General features: G+C 41.5%; 1 protein-coding gene across 3 annotated transcripts in view; it reads right to left on the minus strand.

Moving 5' to 3' along the window:
* Positions 1 to 1,600: 1,600 nt before the first annotated feature.
* LOC127650570 (angiopoietin-2-like) overlaps positions 1,601 to 18,268 on the minus strand; it is a 64,985-nt gene continuing 48,317 nt past the window's right edge. For all 3 annotated transcript variants that reach the window (XM_052136069.1, XM_052136071.1, XM_052136070.1), the window contains 2 exons: positions 3,344 to 3,474; positions 1,601 to 2,267 (listed from right to left, as the gene is read on the minus strand). In XM_052136069.1, coding sequence (XP_051992029.1) covers positions 2,107 to 2,267; positions 3,344 to 3,474 — 292 coding nt within the window. In that variant the 3' untranslated portion in view covers positions 1,601 to 2,106. The remainder of the gene's footprint in view (positions 2,268 to 3,343; positions 3,475 to 18,268) is intronic.

Consider the following 18,268-nt stretch of genomic DNA (forward strand, 5'->3'; position numbering starts at 1 on the left):
CCAGCTCTCATCTTAAACCCAAATACGATTGATCCCCCACAACCTTAACCCCCATCTCTCACCAACATGAATCTATCACAGTAGCTGCTGGATCCATATTAAAGTTGTTCTAGTTGCAATGGTGCATGGGCAAGGTCTTCATCTGTAGTTGTCTGCCTTGTTTGCAGTGTATTTCTGGCAAATGTCTGCCATGACCTGTACATATTTCCTGCTGTGGCAAATCAACAGTGGCATACCACAAATCTTTGGGCACATGATGTCATTTTGGTAAATCTCTTTTTTATTTGCCCGTTTCTGTGCTGAAATATTTTCTGTTCATATTTTTAGATCTATGTAATTTTTAATATGTGAGTCTGGTTGGCTACAGCAGGTTAGTTTTTTTTTTTTTTCAGATTTGAATTTTAAAACACTTAGTATACATTTTACTGTGATAGAAAAGAACGTGAAGCAACATTAAAAGAATAGTTCACCAAAAAATTTTAATTCTTTCATAATTTACTCACCACCCTCATGTCATTTCAAATCTGACTTTCTTTCTAATACGAAACACAAAAGGAGATGTTTTAATGAGTGTGTCACTGCAAGTGTTCATGAAAGCAAAACAGACATCAAGATGTTCACTGAAAAATGACTTTGTGTTGTTTCTCATAAAAATATATTGTATGCTTTCAAAAGAGTTTGAATATATTGCATAATCGCATGGACTACTATGTTACGTTTGGGTCTTCTATTAAGCTTTAAAATGAGCCCCTATCAACTGCCATTGTACTGAAAAGATGAACTGTAATATGCATTTAAACATCTCCTTTTGTGTTCTGCGTAAGAAAAGCATATTGTTATGACATAAGAGTAGGTCAATTATGACATCTTTAAAAGGTCTGTGTAAACACAGTATATTTGCCTCTTAAATGTGGCTTTTATGAGGAGTATAATAGCTTATGAACAGGCAATGTAACCATAATACAATTGGCTCATTGAGGGGGCCCTGGCTCTACACAGCGAATACATATACAAATCAATGCTGAAACGTTGGCAGGAGGATATCTTAAATGGAAGAGCAGGTAACTCTCCTTGCTCAGTGGTTCATGGATGAATGGGGCTGTATACCAGAGTAATAAATCATGACCACAGTACCATGGCTAAGTGCTGAGTGTGAACACAGGTCAGCAGGGCAAGAGAACCAGCCTCTTATGAGTGTTTTAGAGTAACAGAAGGAAGTGCCTTCACTGAATGATTCATCAAGCGATTGGCATATAAAAAGAGCCAATACAGACGCTATTAACACCACATGGATGGTCAGGCTTCCACAGCACAGCATTAAGCCAAATCTACTTCTTTTGCCATTATGAATATGGAAGAGAGTGCATGCATCCCTGCTGAAAAAACGTTGTCTTGCAGGTCTTATTTAAGAGGGTCTCCCATATTGGCAAACTGAAAAGAGCACAATACCCATCTAAATCAAAAGACTGGTCTTATAAGACTGGGAGACCAGCTTTTTCTTCATCTTCTTCTTTCCTTTTTTCCTTTTTTCAGTATGGAGACAACACTGCCAGGCTTCCTCATTCCTTGATAATGATTAGATCTCATTGCATATTTCATGTCTGGTTTTTATTAGAAATATATATTTTATAATCAAAGGTCTGCTTATAAAACATAAAACCGTTTCTATATCTTGTTCAAGTTTATAGAGGTATTCCCTTTTAAACCCTTTACAAGCACTTTGGAATGGGAGAAGAACTCTTGGGAGGACTGAAGCTTGGATGGGACTGGATGGGGAAGGATGATAGTTTACTGTTTTATCACACAGACATCAGGCTCAAAGCATAACTCACCATCATGTATGAATGTGAGCACTGATCAACCATTCCAGTTCATTGCATTTTACATAGCAAGGACTTTTACTATACAGGGAGATAAAACATTTCTGGTGCAATTTTACCAGACTATACAAAAAAAATGGAGACAGATTGAATGGCTACAATAGCATGGGTACAAGCTGTCCAATGCTCAATCTGTCCATGATTTTCATTGAAGTCACCAGCTTGTTTGTATGATTTGGCTGTCAGTGAAGTAAAATAAAAACTTTTTGACAATCTGTTTCTTCTTTTAGAAGTCCACAGGTCGTACCATCATAGTTGTCATGGATGCCTTCCAGCTTTGTCCTTTCCAGTAGTACCACTTTATACTATTATAGCGTACCACATTGGAGTTTCCAGAATAGTATACCCCATTGAGATTTGATGGCCCGCAAGCTTCAAACCACCACCCTGTAGTGACGAAGCACAAGTATTTTTCATGATCTGGTTAATTTGCCCTCACTTAAACTGGTCATATCATAAAAAATTTAATTGTATTGGTCTTGAGATTTTAATGTACTATGTAGACATTCTGCAAAAACAATTAATTCCAAAAATGTAATTTTGTGGCATCACAACCATGAATACATAAACACATGACCGTTCACATTCACACAGTCCAGTCACTGTGAAGTAATAAGAAAGAAGTAGGGTGTGTACTATTATTCATAAACATCAGAAGAAAAATATATGACTGTTAGCATAGTTGGTATGTACAGTAATGAACAATTAGGGCAAGATGTGGTGGATGTTTGCTGAACGCTGATGCATCAACAAAGAGGTTGTTACATGATGGTGGCTTAGCTCATAAAAAGGTTGAGCTGACATTGCTAGGTTATTTTTCTGGATTGCCTTTTCACATAATCAAAATAATATTAATGTCAGTCAGGCCAATATTCTGATAGAGTTGCACAGTTCTCTAGAGTGCTTTCAATACTTTTAACATTAATCAAATGTATATTCCTTAGTTTTTTGCATAAGTAATCATTCTTACACTCAATTCAAGAGAGTCATTTTTTATTTGGGACCTTCATCCTTAAACAGGCACAGAATATGCGTTTTTTAAAGGATGTGGCAGCGGCAACTGAAGTGAGCCCTAAAGTAAACCCAAAACCTGAAAATAAGCAATGTTGTTACTCAAAAGAGGTTAGCCAATCTTACATAGAAGTCTGAAGGTACTGTAGCAAGATCCAGAGAGTTTAAAATGGTCATGTAGCACTAAATCACACCTGTTTGTGTTGCAAAAAAAAAAAAAAAAATTAAAATAAAAACACTCTGTAGTGAACTTGGACTGTTTTTCTTTTTTAATTAATAGGCTACCTCGACTTTCTCAGTTGCTATGGAGACCGTTGATATTGCGACATTATTGTAGTGCTTACATCTTGAGCAATAAAGGAATGTTGGGATTTTTTTCCATCATATACAATGATAGAATTAACAAAATGGTTAGAAATAATTTATAATGGTTGACAAATAAAATATGATACCTCCAGTGGCCATCTGAGCACACTTGCAGCTGCACTGGTCATTGTCTTGATCCTTAGTGCTAAACATGGTGCCTGTGTGGGTGAGACTACTGGTGCGTCCTGCTGTACCTCTAAAGCCTCTTGCATGGATACTAAGAAGAAATAGTAAAATGCAGTAAACCAACTTTGGGCCAAATTGCATTGAAAATTTCAAAATATACATATGTATCCAATATACAGTAAACAATATACAGTACAAGCTGACATAAAATATGCAAGATACAATGTGCACAACATTACTTACACAAATAAGTCTTATAAACAATCCTATTAGCCCGTCATAGCTCTAATGCTACCCCTAAAACAAGGGGGCAATGATTGGTTATAGGTGTTACGAAGGCAGGTGAGGCGTGAGGATCTAAATGCGATTTTTATTGAAAGATGAAGAACAACAAACAAGACAGGAACAAATGAAACATCCACGATGGGAAAATAAAACAAAAACACAAGACATCCAAAGTGTACACAGGCCGGAGAAACATCCACGGAGGGCAAAGGTAACATGGCAAAGGTAACATCAAACATGACACATGTAGCGTCTGGAGGAATCAATGGACTTATCATTCTGAACAACAAAGAACCCACTGTTAAAACTCCTATAATCACTGAAATAGCGCCAACTAGTCTCCACGAGCATAATGCGCTATTGACAAAGAGACACTCCAGCTATTGACAAACCCCCTTTCCCATGTGACTCCCTCACACTACATGCTTTACCATGTGAGAAAAGACATATGAAAAGTTGACAAAAAGTTGTGTCTTTCATGTAAAACCCAGAAATGCTTATTTTTAAGGAAATAGGTTTTAAAAAATATGTTTAATATACTTGTGTATTTCTGATTGACATCAAACTCGTTAGAATTGTTTAGTTGTGTAGTAAAACTCTGAGGCCTTATATTTAATAGCCTAAGAGTGTATATCCACTTTTAAGGGTACCAAATACACGTTTCTTGGTATCAAATTAAACCTTACGATTTGTCCTAGCTGAATATAAATATAAGATCACCTTAGAATTGTATTCTGCTATGTTTTTTACCATCTTTTGAGTTATTCAAGCCAAAGCCGGACCCGGTCATGCAAATGAGCCTTGACGGGACAAAGGAACCATCTCGTGCCCAAAATAAGGGAGACTTTTACGACCTCCAAAGGAATGTGCAGAGATTGCTGACTCTCACTTAATTCTTACTGAGAAGGAGAAATGAACCCTTTTAATCCTATATATTCTATATATATATATCCATGTGATAAATGTATTGACATGTATCTAATGTTCCATCTCATGATTTCCCTTTTTGTTGTTTGGTCTATGTTTTCTTGCAAACTCTAATGGGTTAATGTTTCAGAATTTGCATACTATGGTTAACCAAAATCATATGTGTGGCACATTTGGTCTCTATAACTTGGTATTTTGAAGATCGAAATGACTGTGTACATGATATGTCGATAACAACAACATATTAGTATTACAAGAATATTTCCTAGTTTCTTCATCGGCTACCACCCCTCCAGGGTGCACACGCAATGAGCACCCTTAGAACAAAGAGCAATAAACCAAATTCCCGCCTGGAACTTCCACCCTTCTTATTGGTCGAGCCAATGAGAGGTGGGACACGTTTTCTAAGGTTATAAATTGCATCCACACCGGCCCTTCGCACTCTCTTTTTTCTTACCCTCTTACCCTCTTACTTCCCCGCTTCACTTCTGGACCTCCCTTGGACTTCCCCGGCACCCCTCTCTCTTCTCTTCTGCTGAACATTGCAACTTCTCGGAACAACCCTTCAACTCTCTCTTCAAGTGAGTTTCAACTCCACGCTCTGGAAACACAGAACCGAAATCCTCCGTCTCAAGAACGCCACGAGGACACGACATACACGCAGTCTTGCTCAGCCACACTAAGGTCCATTGTGCAAGTATTATTTCATCTGAAATCCAAACGCGTTAAAGTGTGTAATTCAATTTGCTGGCTCTTAAAGGGTTAATTGTTGTAATAAGTTGGCTATCCTTATAATAATCCATCTATTTTCCTTATTGCTTTTAGTTTGCTTATTTTATGTTATTCTATGTTACATGTTTGTTTGTCAAGTGTAGTGAAATATCCTAGTGCCTTGTATTAAAATCAATTATACGCTTGATTGTCTGTGTTTGCTGGTCATAGAACAAAGCCTCTTTAATGTGCGATCTAAAGCTACGAGCTGATATTATCAAAGTAAGTTAACGTGCTTTGATGAGTAAGCTTATAACTAAGAATAAACCTTCAAGAGAATTGATCAGGAGTATTTAGCAAAGCAGTTCCCTGGACGAACTGACTAATTGCGGTAGCCTACGGGTCAATTCCATTAAGGTGTTATTAAAATGAATATAGCCTGTCTGCATATAATGTATATTCCTAATTAATTATAATTTGTTGTGTTTAATTATCTATATATATTTGAAGCAGACTCTTGGACTATATAAGCCCTTTTTGGGGCGTTTTTGTATGTATTGTTATCTGGTTCAACCCGTATGATTAATCATTGATTATGATCATTTAAAATTAATTGTACATTCCCCAAACCTGACCTGGATACCTTACATAATGGTGGAGATTAATGCGGGCACATTTTAAGCTTTGTTTTGTGAATGAATGCATTGTCAATTTTGTGTATATTATTACATGTATATATTTGTTGTTAATTCTGTACGCGAGCGCGCCGGAACTGTAAAGGCACAAAAAGCCCGTCCCAGTTCAGCACGATTAACAAGTTGCTAAATAATGTCTAAACATTTGTTGCCACTGTGGAGTAATAAAGTAAACTGCAGTTCATAATATTAAAATTGCTTCTGTAAAGACGCGCTAAATTTTAATATTACAAAATCCCCTGTTCAGAACGACGTTCTTCTTTCAGGGCGATAAAGAAGATTGGGTTAAGCGATGCTCCTTTTCTCATCTTAGTAAGGCCTGAGGTTATAATCGTTATAAAATTAACTCCTGGTTTACATTGACGTAGCTAATCAATCGAAAACCTAATACATTTTGAATAAGTGCTATATTCCTGATGTGTATGGGAGCCGAATAACAGACGTACAATTCCTGTTGTCCACATTTACTCGTAGTGCAGGAAAAAAATCTGCCACTCCGTTTATGTGAAGCATAGCACCAAAAAAAAAAGAAAAAACAGACCCGCCGAGGTTTCAATTGAATAATTGTGATTTTGCAGAAAATCCAAGCGTGAGAACTCTCTCTCTGATTTGAAATCACACTAAAATATAGGGTGTAATACCGCTGAAAAACACTAGAGGGCAGCCTGTAAGTGCTTGATTAGTTCTCAAGTTACTCCCACCCCATGACGTCATCTTGCGCGTGCGTAAGTACGCCATCGTGTGGACATTAGCAGACAGGTCATATATATTTATTTAATTTGCTTTCGCAAATTACTCCCACCCCATGATGTCATTTTGCGCGAGCACAAGTACGCCATCGTGTGGACATTCTCGAAATAGGTCTCCATTTATTTTCCTTTGCTAAATTATCTGAACAGCTACTTTCATTCCCTCTGTTGGCTATGGTTTTTGTTTTGTTTACTGTTATAAACATTTTTATTCGTTGAATTTGTTACTATAAGTATTTGGTTTTAGCCAAAGTTTCCTGCCTCTGACTGAATACACTTGGTTGAATTTTGGTTGAAAAAAAAAATCATTTCTGAATTTAAAATTGAATTAAGTGTCTCAGTACAGCTGCTGATATCCCACTTTGGGGGGAGCACGCCTTTGAGGCATTCCCTGCTAAGTCGGCTTATCTCTTTTTCCCTCCTTTTATTTCATTTTGGAATTGTTTACCACCTATTCCTATTTGTTTTTCCTTTTTAATTATCTTCCTTTCTTGTGATTAATACTTGTTATTACTCCTTTGTTCTTTCTACTATCAGATTTTATTCTGTTACTTAACGTCCTTTTACACGCTTATTTAAATTAAGTTTAACAAGTTGAATTCAATTTAAATTAAGTTTGTCTGCTCATCCTGCCTTGTTTACTTCTGTCTTTTCTTGTGGTTAGATTGTTTTGATAATTAATCAGTATCAAACTTCTTTATTTATCATTATTTGGTAAAGCTTTTGCCTGTTATTTCTACACACATAATTACTCAATTTGGTTTAAACAAGAAAGCCTTAATTCACTTTAAGACTTTCACTTGCTAAATCCTGTTCTGTATTTGTAGGTAGAATTCCCTAGTGTGCTGTGGTGATTCGACAGTCATCTCTGGTTGGTTCCCAGCGAGCTGGTTTATCCGACCGGCGTTACCGACGCTGGCCTTATGTGAATCTCGGACTCTTCTGTTTCTTTTCATTGGAGCGGCATGCAACGACATCAGCAATTTGGCACTCCAAAGGACCATCAACCCCGTCAGTCGACATGCAGGGCAAGTTTGGAATAATTACCTAAACCAGGGCCTGAAGAGGGGCCACTCTTACGAGGGTTCTAGGGAAAATCAAAATCTTGTTGTGTCGTCTGACAGTTGACACCTTGGTGTTGCCGGTTGTGTTTAAAGTCAAGTTGTTTGAGAGGGCGCACCGTGATAGTGGCAGACGGCCCGGGGACACTGCGGTCAAGTGTTTGGGACCGTTGGAAAGATTGACCACGTGCTGGTCCCCAGCAGAGTGACATCGATTCACCCCAGGCAAACTAAAAGAAGGTAAAATCCATCCACCAGTATAGGCCACATAATAGTAGACATTCCCCCGGTCATTTAAGCGTTTGGCCCATTTCTTGTCTTTCTCTCCCCTAAGCCACACCATCTCCCTAGGGTTTATACCTCGATAGCGCTAACATAAACCCTAGCAGTGGTGGTAGACTTAGGCCCTTTTTCTCCTGCCTATCTATACCTAACATTAATTGTGTTCTACTTTATTCTGCTGTTCTGTTCTGTCGTAGTGTGTACTTCCAGTTCACATTAAGACAGAGCCTACAAGAGCCATCAAGGAAAACTGAATAAAGAGACAAACAGGCAGCCTGCATCATCAGATGACCCTTGTGGGCTGCCGCCTTGTCAAATCCTTTATTTAGACCTGCACTGACCCGCAAAATTCGGCCCACCTAACTGTCTAACTGTCTACCCCAGTTAGTCAAAATTACGGCTGATAATAGCCACCTCATCGTAGCTCGCTAACCCTACACATACTTGCATTGGCCTCTTTGTGTGTGCTGTTTTTCTCTCGCCTACAGTAAGCCAGAATGTCCCGTTCGTCCAGTCCCGCAGCCCACTGGGATCACCTCGAGACCTGGCTGAGCGCAATGACGGACACCGTCCTACCCAAGGACGACAGGGACCTACAGCCCCTAGGTCGAGAGCAACTGGACGCTGAATTGGACAGCCTGATGGCCCACGATCCAACACAGAGCTACAACCACAAAGAATGGACCAAGATCATCGGAAGTCTTGCCTACAATCTCGTCGCCCAGGCACGGATAAGTAAGAAAAACAACCTCGACCTGGAGCAGGAGGCCGCAGCGCTAAAACTCCAAGCTGAGGAGGCCCATAGGAACAAAGCCAAAACTCAGAGTCGTCTAGATCAGCTACGCCTCGAGACCGAGGAACAGCGAAAGGAAGAGGATGAAACGGACCCAGAACAGAAAAAGGAAGTAGAGAGACTTCGAAATGCCCTGGAAAATCTTCTCCTAGATACAGACCAAAGAGAACAGTCGGAGAGAAAAGCCAGAGAGGAACTCGACGAAAAGTTGCAACAAGCAAGAGCAGAGACTGCACTAAAAGACAGAGATGCTAAAGCCAAAGCCTGTGAAAAGCACCTGATCACGGCCCGAGCTGAAATCCATGAACTTATTCAGCACAGAGACCATCTCAAATATGAACTTGACACTGTTCACAGAGAACTGAAACATTCTTATAGACTGCAAAGTGAACAGAAAAGGGAAACGCACACCACAGAGTTTCCCCTGACCAGTGGGCCCAAGCTTTTCAGCCAAGAGCTCAGAGCTGAAAAGGGGGGTGAAAGCCCACTGTTCAACATGTCGCCAGCCAGCCTCCAAGAACCCCCGTCAGCAACAAAAAGAACTTGACAAGCTGGCCAGAAACATCCCTACCTTCACCCCAAACCCTGCAGGAGGCCACGACGTGCACGCCTACCTGCAAGACATAGACTTTCACTTGCACGCTGTTCCCAACGTGACCATGCGGGACAGAGTGTACCTGCTAAGAATTACGTCTAGTCGTGACGTGCGCAGCTTCCTGGATCGGCAACCAGAGACTGTCAAATCAGACTACCTACAGCTACGGCAGGCCTTCATCAGAGAATTCTCTGATCCAGAGTCAGAGCAAGGACTCATCACCGCTATGGACCTCAAACAGGCCCGACTGGAAACTCCACAGGCCTACTACAACCGCATCCGACAAGCCTACTTCGGAGCACGGAACGAACCTGGTATGGAAGATTTCAACTTCAAAACTCTTTTTCTCCGAAACCTGCATCCCACGGTGAGCCATCACTTAGGGGTCCTGGCCTGCCCTCGTAGCATGACTACCCAACAGCTGCGATACTTAGCCCATAAAGCTTTCACCAAGCAGAAGATTGCTTCTGAAAAGACTGTGAACAATCCCACCATTTGCCCTGTCACTGATCAGCGCTCAGAGCTGGCACTAGAGGGCGTCCAACAGCATCACAGTAACAGACCTTTTTACCCTGAGGCTAGACCGTTCCATGACAGGAGAGGGCAGCACAACCGTGATGGTGCTCGTCCTAAGCACCAGAGCGGGCGCTCTGGAAGATTCTACGACAGCCCACGGCCATCCCATGACCAAAAGGGTGGAGCCACGTGGGAAGCCAACCGACGGCCCAGACAGAACCGAACCCCGTCGACGAGAACGTCAAACCCAAACAGCCCGCAGCGGAAAACCTCTCAGCATGCCTCCGGCAAGTCCAAGTCCGAGCCTACCCCACAGAAAAACAGTGAGGCCACGGCGGAGACCGCAGAGATCCTGAAGGTTCTGAAAGAGCTTCTTCATAGAACACCTCACAAGAAAGACAAAGAGGACAGGTCAGACTCCTCATGACTAAGCGTAAGGCATGAGCCCAACACCCTTCCTGACTGCCCTCCTACGGAACCAAGCACCCAGAGCACCACTCTTCAGACACAGACTACCGAACCAGCTATCACATCACCAAGTGACAGCGACACCCACTCACTGCAGTTGACAACCACACATCCTGCAGCGGACAACCCAATACGTCACACCAGTGACCAAGCCCCTGCAGCGGACAACCCAATACGTCACACCAGTGACCAAGCCCCTAAGATACCAGAAAGTGCTGTTTTGGTTGTGTGTCTCTGCACCGAGTCACCCGAGACCGACCCTAACTGCTTATCGATCACCACACAAGCCCCAACACCAAAATACCTGGGGAATCTGATCAAAAAGGGGGTAGCACGAAAACTCTATCTTGCCATCACTGTGGAACATGAGGTGAGACTCGAAGCCCTGGTAGACACTGGAGCAGACCTCACTTTGATATCAGCTGAAGTTTTTGAAAGACTCAAATTTGAAGCTAAGAGACAAAATCGAACTCTAAAATCTCAGAAATGCGTGCTAAATGTCCAGCCAAAATGACATCCGGCTTGAACAGGTAGCTCCCATTCACCTAACGATTGGTCCCATGAGCCTGGTACACCCTGTGTACATCTCACCAATGGACACATATCCCCTCCTCATCGGCAAAGATCTGCCAGACCGCTTCGAGCCCCTGCTGGACTTCAGACAGCTGAAGATTTGGGCTCAAGTGCGTGAACCTCTCCCTCTTCAGCCACCCCGAACACCTGAACCAGACTGTCAGGTCACAGAGGTCACGGGAACTCTCACAGCCAGCCACAGGGACACAGCATCAGCACCAGAGCGAGATTCAAGTTCGCTACTCTGCACATTTCAGCTCACCCAAGACTTTGATTCCTTCTGCCCCAAGGTCACAGCTGACCTGCACGTGAATGGTGTAACTGCCACTGACATCATACTTGCACTATGGGCAGACAACTCAGCCATCAGCCTCTCACTATACAATGCTCTCATTGAAGACACACCGAACCTTCCATCTGCCAGCAAGCGCACCTGCTTTCCTTTGAACTCATGCCCATCAACAATGGTGACTGCCAAAAGGATCTGCGCTTTGAACTTGAAGTGGAACTACCGATGTCTGACCCACTACTTCCTGGTCCTTCCAAAACTGCCCCATGATGTCTACATTGGAGCAGACATTCTGATTCGCCTCAACGCACATGTAGACATTATTAATGAGGTTGTGTGGGCCCCACTGACTTTACAGCCTCCTATGGTTCCAACCAACACTGCGAACCTCCAGTCAGGCCAGACCATTCCAGAGGTCTGCACCTTGGTCAATGAACAGGAAACTGTAGTACCAGCCTACACCAAAGGGGTCGCTGTTCGGCTCAACATGCGCTGTGGTCAAACCCTAAACCACACGCTGGGTTTCTTTCAACCTTCACCCGAATGCGTTGAACTTGGACTCACGCTGGAAGCCACGCCCCTCACTGAAGTGACATCCCGTGCTGTTTACATCCTCTTCAACAACTGCATGGCAATGGACATCACAATTCCAAAAGCCTACCGAGCAGGATGGCTAGTGAGCCACGACTTTCATGACTTTGAACTAACATTACCAATCATTGGGCCCATCCCAGCTTCAATGATACCCGAAGGGTACACAGACAACACAGTGTTCACAACCCCCTTCAAGATCATCTCCATAACTTCAGTCATGCCAGTGGACAAAGACCAGGTATGCAGAACAGAACTGACAAAGGACCAACACCTTGCAGTATACACAGTCTCCAAACAGCCTACCTGCGAGATTGATGACACTGCTGCACCTCTGCCTGCCAACACGACAGCCGACACACCGACAGAGGAGCCGTATCCAGGATTTGAATCTCAAGTTCAGCAAATTCTAAAAGACATTGACGCAATTAATAATGATGCAGATCGACAAGAACTCAGACGGGTCCTTTACAAGTTCAAAGCATCATTTGCCAAAGACTCTTTAGATTGTGGTCTCACCAAGCTCCACACCGTGCGCATCCCAACGCACCCTAATGCTCCTCCCACTTTTTTCAGGCAGTACAAGATCCCCATCGCGTCACACGAACTGGTGCAAGAGATCATCGAATCCATGCTTGAAAAAGGTGTCATCCGTCCATGCAACAGCACCTATTCTGCCCCCATCTGGCCCGTCCTCAAACCAAACGGCAAGTGGCGACCCACCATTGACTACAGGAAACTGAATCAACAGGTGCCACTGTCACGATGGCCCATGACTCAACTGGAGCAGGAAATACCCAGAATCAGAGGAGCCACCATCTTCTCTACACTCGATGTGGCCTCTGGATTCTGGACCATACCAGTGCATCCAGAAGATCAGCACAAGCTAGCTTTCACGTTCGGCAACAGACAATTCACTTTCAACAGGTGTCCGTTCGGCTATGCCAACTCACCTGCTGAGTTCAACATTTTCCTGAACAAAGCATGCCCAGATGCCAGAACAAGAGGCAATCTTATCTACATAGACGATATTCTCATGAAAAGCACAACAGTGGCCGACCACATGAAAGAAATAGACTATGTTTTGAACCAATTGTCCACTGCCAGCACCAAGATCGCCCTCCACAAAGGACAGTGGTGCCAAACCAAGGTCAACTATGTGGGCCTACTCATAGGATCACAGGGCATCGAACCACAGTCCAGCCGTATTCAAGCCACCCACCAACATCTCAGAGCTGTGAAGTTTTCTAGGGGTGTGCAATTACTCGCGGCAGTTCATCGAGAGCTACTCAGACATTGCAAAACCTCTAACTGCCCTTCTGAAAAAAGACTGCCCATTTGTATGGACAGAGGTCCAAGAACATGCCATGGACGAGCTGAAACGACACCTATGCACCGCTCCGTGCCTGGCCTACCCGGACCCACAAAATGAGTTCTACTTAGAAGCTGGATTCTCCAGCCACTGTCTCAGTGCTGGCCTGTACCAACGGCATGACCAAGACAAAAGAGTAATCGCATATGCCAGCAAGACACTTCTTCCACCCGAGAGTAAATTCTCAGACTGTGAAAAAGCTCTGCTCTGCACTGTATGGGCCATCCAGAGATTCTTCAACTACATTGGAGCCCAAAAGGTTATCATAGACTTGCCACCAGCCTGTCATGTTTCTCAACAGCCAGCGTATCCGAGATGGCGTGGTCACCAATTCACGCATCACGCAAAAAGTTGTGTCTTTCATGTAAAACCCAGAAATGCTTATTTTTAAGGAAATAGGTTTAAAAAAATATGTTTAATATACTTGTGTATTTCTGATTGACATCAAACTCGTTAGAATTGTTTAGTTGTGTAGTAAAACTCTGAAACCTTATATTTAATAGCCTAAGAGTGTATATCCACTTTTAAGGGTACCAAATACATGTTTCTTGGTATCAAATTAAACCTTACGATTTGTCCTAGCTGAATATAAATATAAGATCACCATAGAATTGTATTCTGCTATGTTTTTTTACCATCTTTTGAGTTATTCAAGCCAAAGCCGGACCCGGTCATGCAAATGAGCCTTGACGGGACAAAGGAACCATCTCGTGCCCAAAATAAGGGAGACTTTTACGACCTCCAAAGGAATGTGCAGAGATTGCTGACTCTCACTTAATTCTTACTGAGAAGGAGAAATGAACCCTTTTAATCCTATATATTCTATATATATATATATATATATCCATGTGATAAATGTATTGACATGTATCTAATGTTCCATCTCATGATTTTCCTTTTTGTTGTTTGGTCTATGTTTTCTTGCAAACTCTAATGGGTTAATGTTTCAGACTTTGCATACTATGGTTAACCGAAATCATATGTGTGGCACATTTGGTCTCTATAACTTGGTATTTTGAAGATCGAAATGACTGTGTACATGATATGTCGATAACAACAACATATTAGTATTACAAGAATATTTCCTAGTTTCTTCATCGGCTACCACCCTCCAGGGTGCACACGCTAATGAGCACCCTTAGAACAAAGAGCAATAAACCAAATTCCGCCTGGAACTTCCACCCTTCTTATTGGTCGAGCCAATGAGAGGTGGGACACGTTTTCTAAGGTTATAAATTGCATCCACACCGCCCTTCGCACTCTCTTTTTTCTTACCCTCTTACCCTCTTACTTCCCCGCTTCACTTCTGGACCTCCCTTGGACTTCCCCGGCACCCCACTCTCTTCTCTTCTGCTGAACATTGCAACTTCTCAGAACAACCCTTCAACTCTCTCTTCAAGTGAGTTTCAACTCCACGCTCTGGAAACACAGAACCGAAATCCTCCGTCTCAAGAACGCCACGAGGACACGACATACACGCAGTCTTGCTCAGCCACACTAAGGTCCATTGTGCAAGTATTATTTCATCTGAAATCCAAACGCGTTAAAGTGTGTAATCCCATTTGCTGGCTCTTAAAGGGTTAATTGTTGTAATAAGTTGGCTATCCTTATAATAATCCATCTATTTTCCTTATTGCTTTTAGTTTGCTTATTTTATGTTATTCTATGTTACATGTTTGTTTGTCAAGTGTAGTGATATATCCTAGTGCCTTGTATTAAAATCAATTATACGCTTGATTGTCTGTGTTTGTTGGTCATAGAACAAAGCCTCTTTAATGTGCGATCTAAAGCTACGAGCTGATATTATCAAAGTAAGTTAACGTGCTTTGATGAGTAAGCTTATAACTAAGAATAAACCTTCAAGAGAATTGATCAGGAGTATTTAGCAAAGCAGTTCCCTGGACGAACTGACTGATTGCGGTAGCCTACGGGTCAATTCCATTAAGGTGTTATTAAAATGAATATAGCCTGTCTGCATATAATGTTGTAAAACCCTCACGGGAAGGAGGACAGGAAACGAAGGTTCCAGGGAAAAAGGTAAGGGTTTTAATGTCTGTCTCACAAATACTTATAACAAAATCAACACCCAATAACATAAGCGCAGTGGGTTGGCTTGTTCTGGTCGACGTCCTCTGCTCTGCGGCCGCTGGCTTTTCACCGCTCTCCTCACTCTACTGCAATTAGAGACAGGTGTTAGTCATAATTTGGCCCAGGTGTGAGCGCCCTTACCGCTTCTCTCTCCCGGACGGGCGCTTGACCACGCCCCCGCTGCCACAAATGTATATTCCTAATTAATTATAATTTGTTGTGTTTAATTATCTATATATATTTGAAGCAGACTCTTGGACTATATAAGCCCTTTTTGGGGCGTTTTTGTATGTATTGTTATCTGGTTCAACCCGTATGATTAATCATTGATTACGATCATTTAAAATTAATTGTACATTCCCCAAACCTGACCTGGATACTTTACACACATGACACATGACACATGACACATGACACATGACACATGACACATGACACATGACACATCCAAACATCTACTTTCAACGACCGGCCATGACTGGGGAACAAACAGGGTTTAAATACACAAGCACAATGGTGACTAAATGACATGCAGGTGAGAACAATGAAGTGCATGGGCAGTGATGAGGGCAGGGAATTATGGGAAGTGTAGTTTATGACAGTTGACAAGTGAAACATGGGGCAGACAACAGGGGATCGTGACAAAAGGAATGTTGTTCTAGGACCAACAAAAGATGTTCCAGGAACATAGGGAAAATTAAATGGGAATGTACAGAAAATTGTAGACTGTGTAATGGAAACACAGAAAAGACAACTACACTACCATTCAAAAGTTTGGGGTCACTTGCCTGAAATGTTTCTCATGATCTTAAAAACATTTTAATATAAAGGCATATGCTTAAATGTTTGAAATTAATTTTGTAGACAAAAATATATTTGTGCCAACAATTACAAAACTAAAATTGTATTTAAAAAAAAATTATTGTTTTGAAATGGATGACCGAATAATTACGAATATATAAGCCAATAAGTGCCCAACATAGATGGGAAATCCTTTAATACAGTTTAAAAAGCATCCCAGGGTGATACCTCAAGAAGTTGTTTGAGAAAATGTCAAGAGTACATTTCTGCAAAATCTAGGCATATTGTGGCCACTTTGAAGATGCTAAAATATCCAGGTGCATCGCATGCGCATAGCGCCTTTACCCTCTCCTGAGATGAAGATGTGTGCTCTACTCCCCCAGTCAAGTCCTCAAGCAATGGACCCTGGATGCCTTCCTATGTCATGTTGGTGGTCACTTTACACAACTTTTACAGCAATTTGTAGAATGAACATTGTCAAGAAACAACACGAAGAAAGGCTTACAGTTGTTTTCGCACTGATTTCACATAAATGGAATAAAAAATTCAATAAAATAGATGTGGGCTAGAGTTAGAATTTTTTTTTTCACCCTCCACTTGCAGTCTTCCCTTCTTTCAAGATCATTGGCTTTTGGTCGTGTCTGCTGTCTTGGGGCAATGCACACACCAGTAGATCTGGACAGTTCTACTGACCCTAGAACTGCTCCTGAAATGGTCTACAATTTTGCTTTATTCTTCTTCCCCATTTCTTGTAAGTCACAGATGGACCAGTAATAGAGTTATCATTCTTACTCAGCTCAGACATTTCAAATATGTTAAATTATATTAAATCCATTGTGAAAGCCATTAATTGGTCCAGCTGTAAACTCGTGTCAGATATTCCTTGGAGATTTTTCTTTTGATTTTCTTCTGATTTCAAAAAGCTTTAAGACTTATTAATGTGCATTCTAGGGTATTTAACCACCATTGAGCACAATCCATGGTCGATGATGTCTCACCAGAAAGGATTATGAGCGCTCAGCACACACAGAGCCAGAGTAAGGACCACACAGCTAGACATTGTGCAGTCTTGGCAGGAAAAACATCCTTACACCATAGGATGCTTGGCTGGTTATTCCCAAATGGACCCAACCCCCTTTAGACGATGCCAGTATTCTCAACACACTAAAAAATGCACACTTACCTTATAAGGTAAACTGGAAAACAAGCATTTTGGGATTTGGCAAGTGGCTGTTCAGCATTTTCCTTACCTGTTTACAGTATACACACACATGTATGCACACTGTTGTTTCTATTTGACAGCAACGTTACAACACTCACCCCTTTTTAAAATGTTGACATATTTAAAAGACCTCTGGACTGTGTCATTAGACACAGCACACTTAAATGACACACTATTTATGAAAAATACAGCATGACTCCCACCAGTGCAGTGAGAGTTTATTGGTTTGGACTAAACCACAGAATAAAATAGGACTGTTATGAAAAACCCATGAACTGGAAAAGCTGGTGATTTTGTCTCCAGCAATTGCAGTTTTTGTCTATGATTGCATGTTTTCACACATTTAAGCTTGTATGTATCACAAATGACCTCCAGTTCATGGACATTTCAGCCTGATCTCAGCTTGTGGTGACATTTTTGCAAAATTATATTTTGTGGTTCCTTGAGGTTGAGATGAGGATTTTATAGTTAATGCTCTATCGAGTTTTAAATCAACAAAACCTTCCCTGCCCTAAACCCTAAACATCATCGATAGTGTCATAAAAAGCAAATGTAACATGAAAAAGGCAATTGCTTAAAGGAATAGTTCACCCAAAAATGGAAATTCTTTGATAATTTACTCAACCTCAGTACATCCAAGATGTGTCTGTTTATTTCTTCATTAAAACAGAATTTAAGATTTTTAAGATTTTATTTCAGGCCTCTTTCAAACAATGCAAGTGAATGTACAATTTTTTTTTTGATGGTCCAAAATGCATATTTATGGTGCATCAAAATAATCCACATGAATCCTTTCAACAAATAAAGTTCTTCTGAACTCAAACGATTGATTAATTTTAGAAACAAAACAATACTTATATATGTTTA

Source organism: Xyrauchen texanus, chromosome 10 (genome assembly GCF_025860055.1).
Source record: "Xyrauchen texanus isolate HMW12.3.18 chromosome 10, RBS_HiC_50CHRs, whole genome shotgun sequence".
In the NCBI taxonomy this organism is placed as follows: Eukaryota; Metazoa; Chordata; class Actinopteri; order Cypriniformes; family Catostomidae; genus Xyrauchen; species Xyrauchen texanus.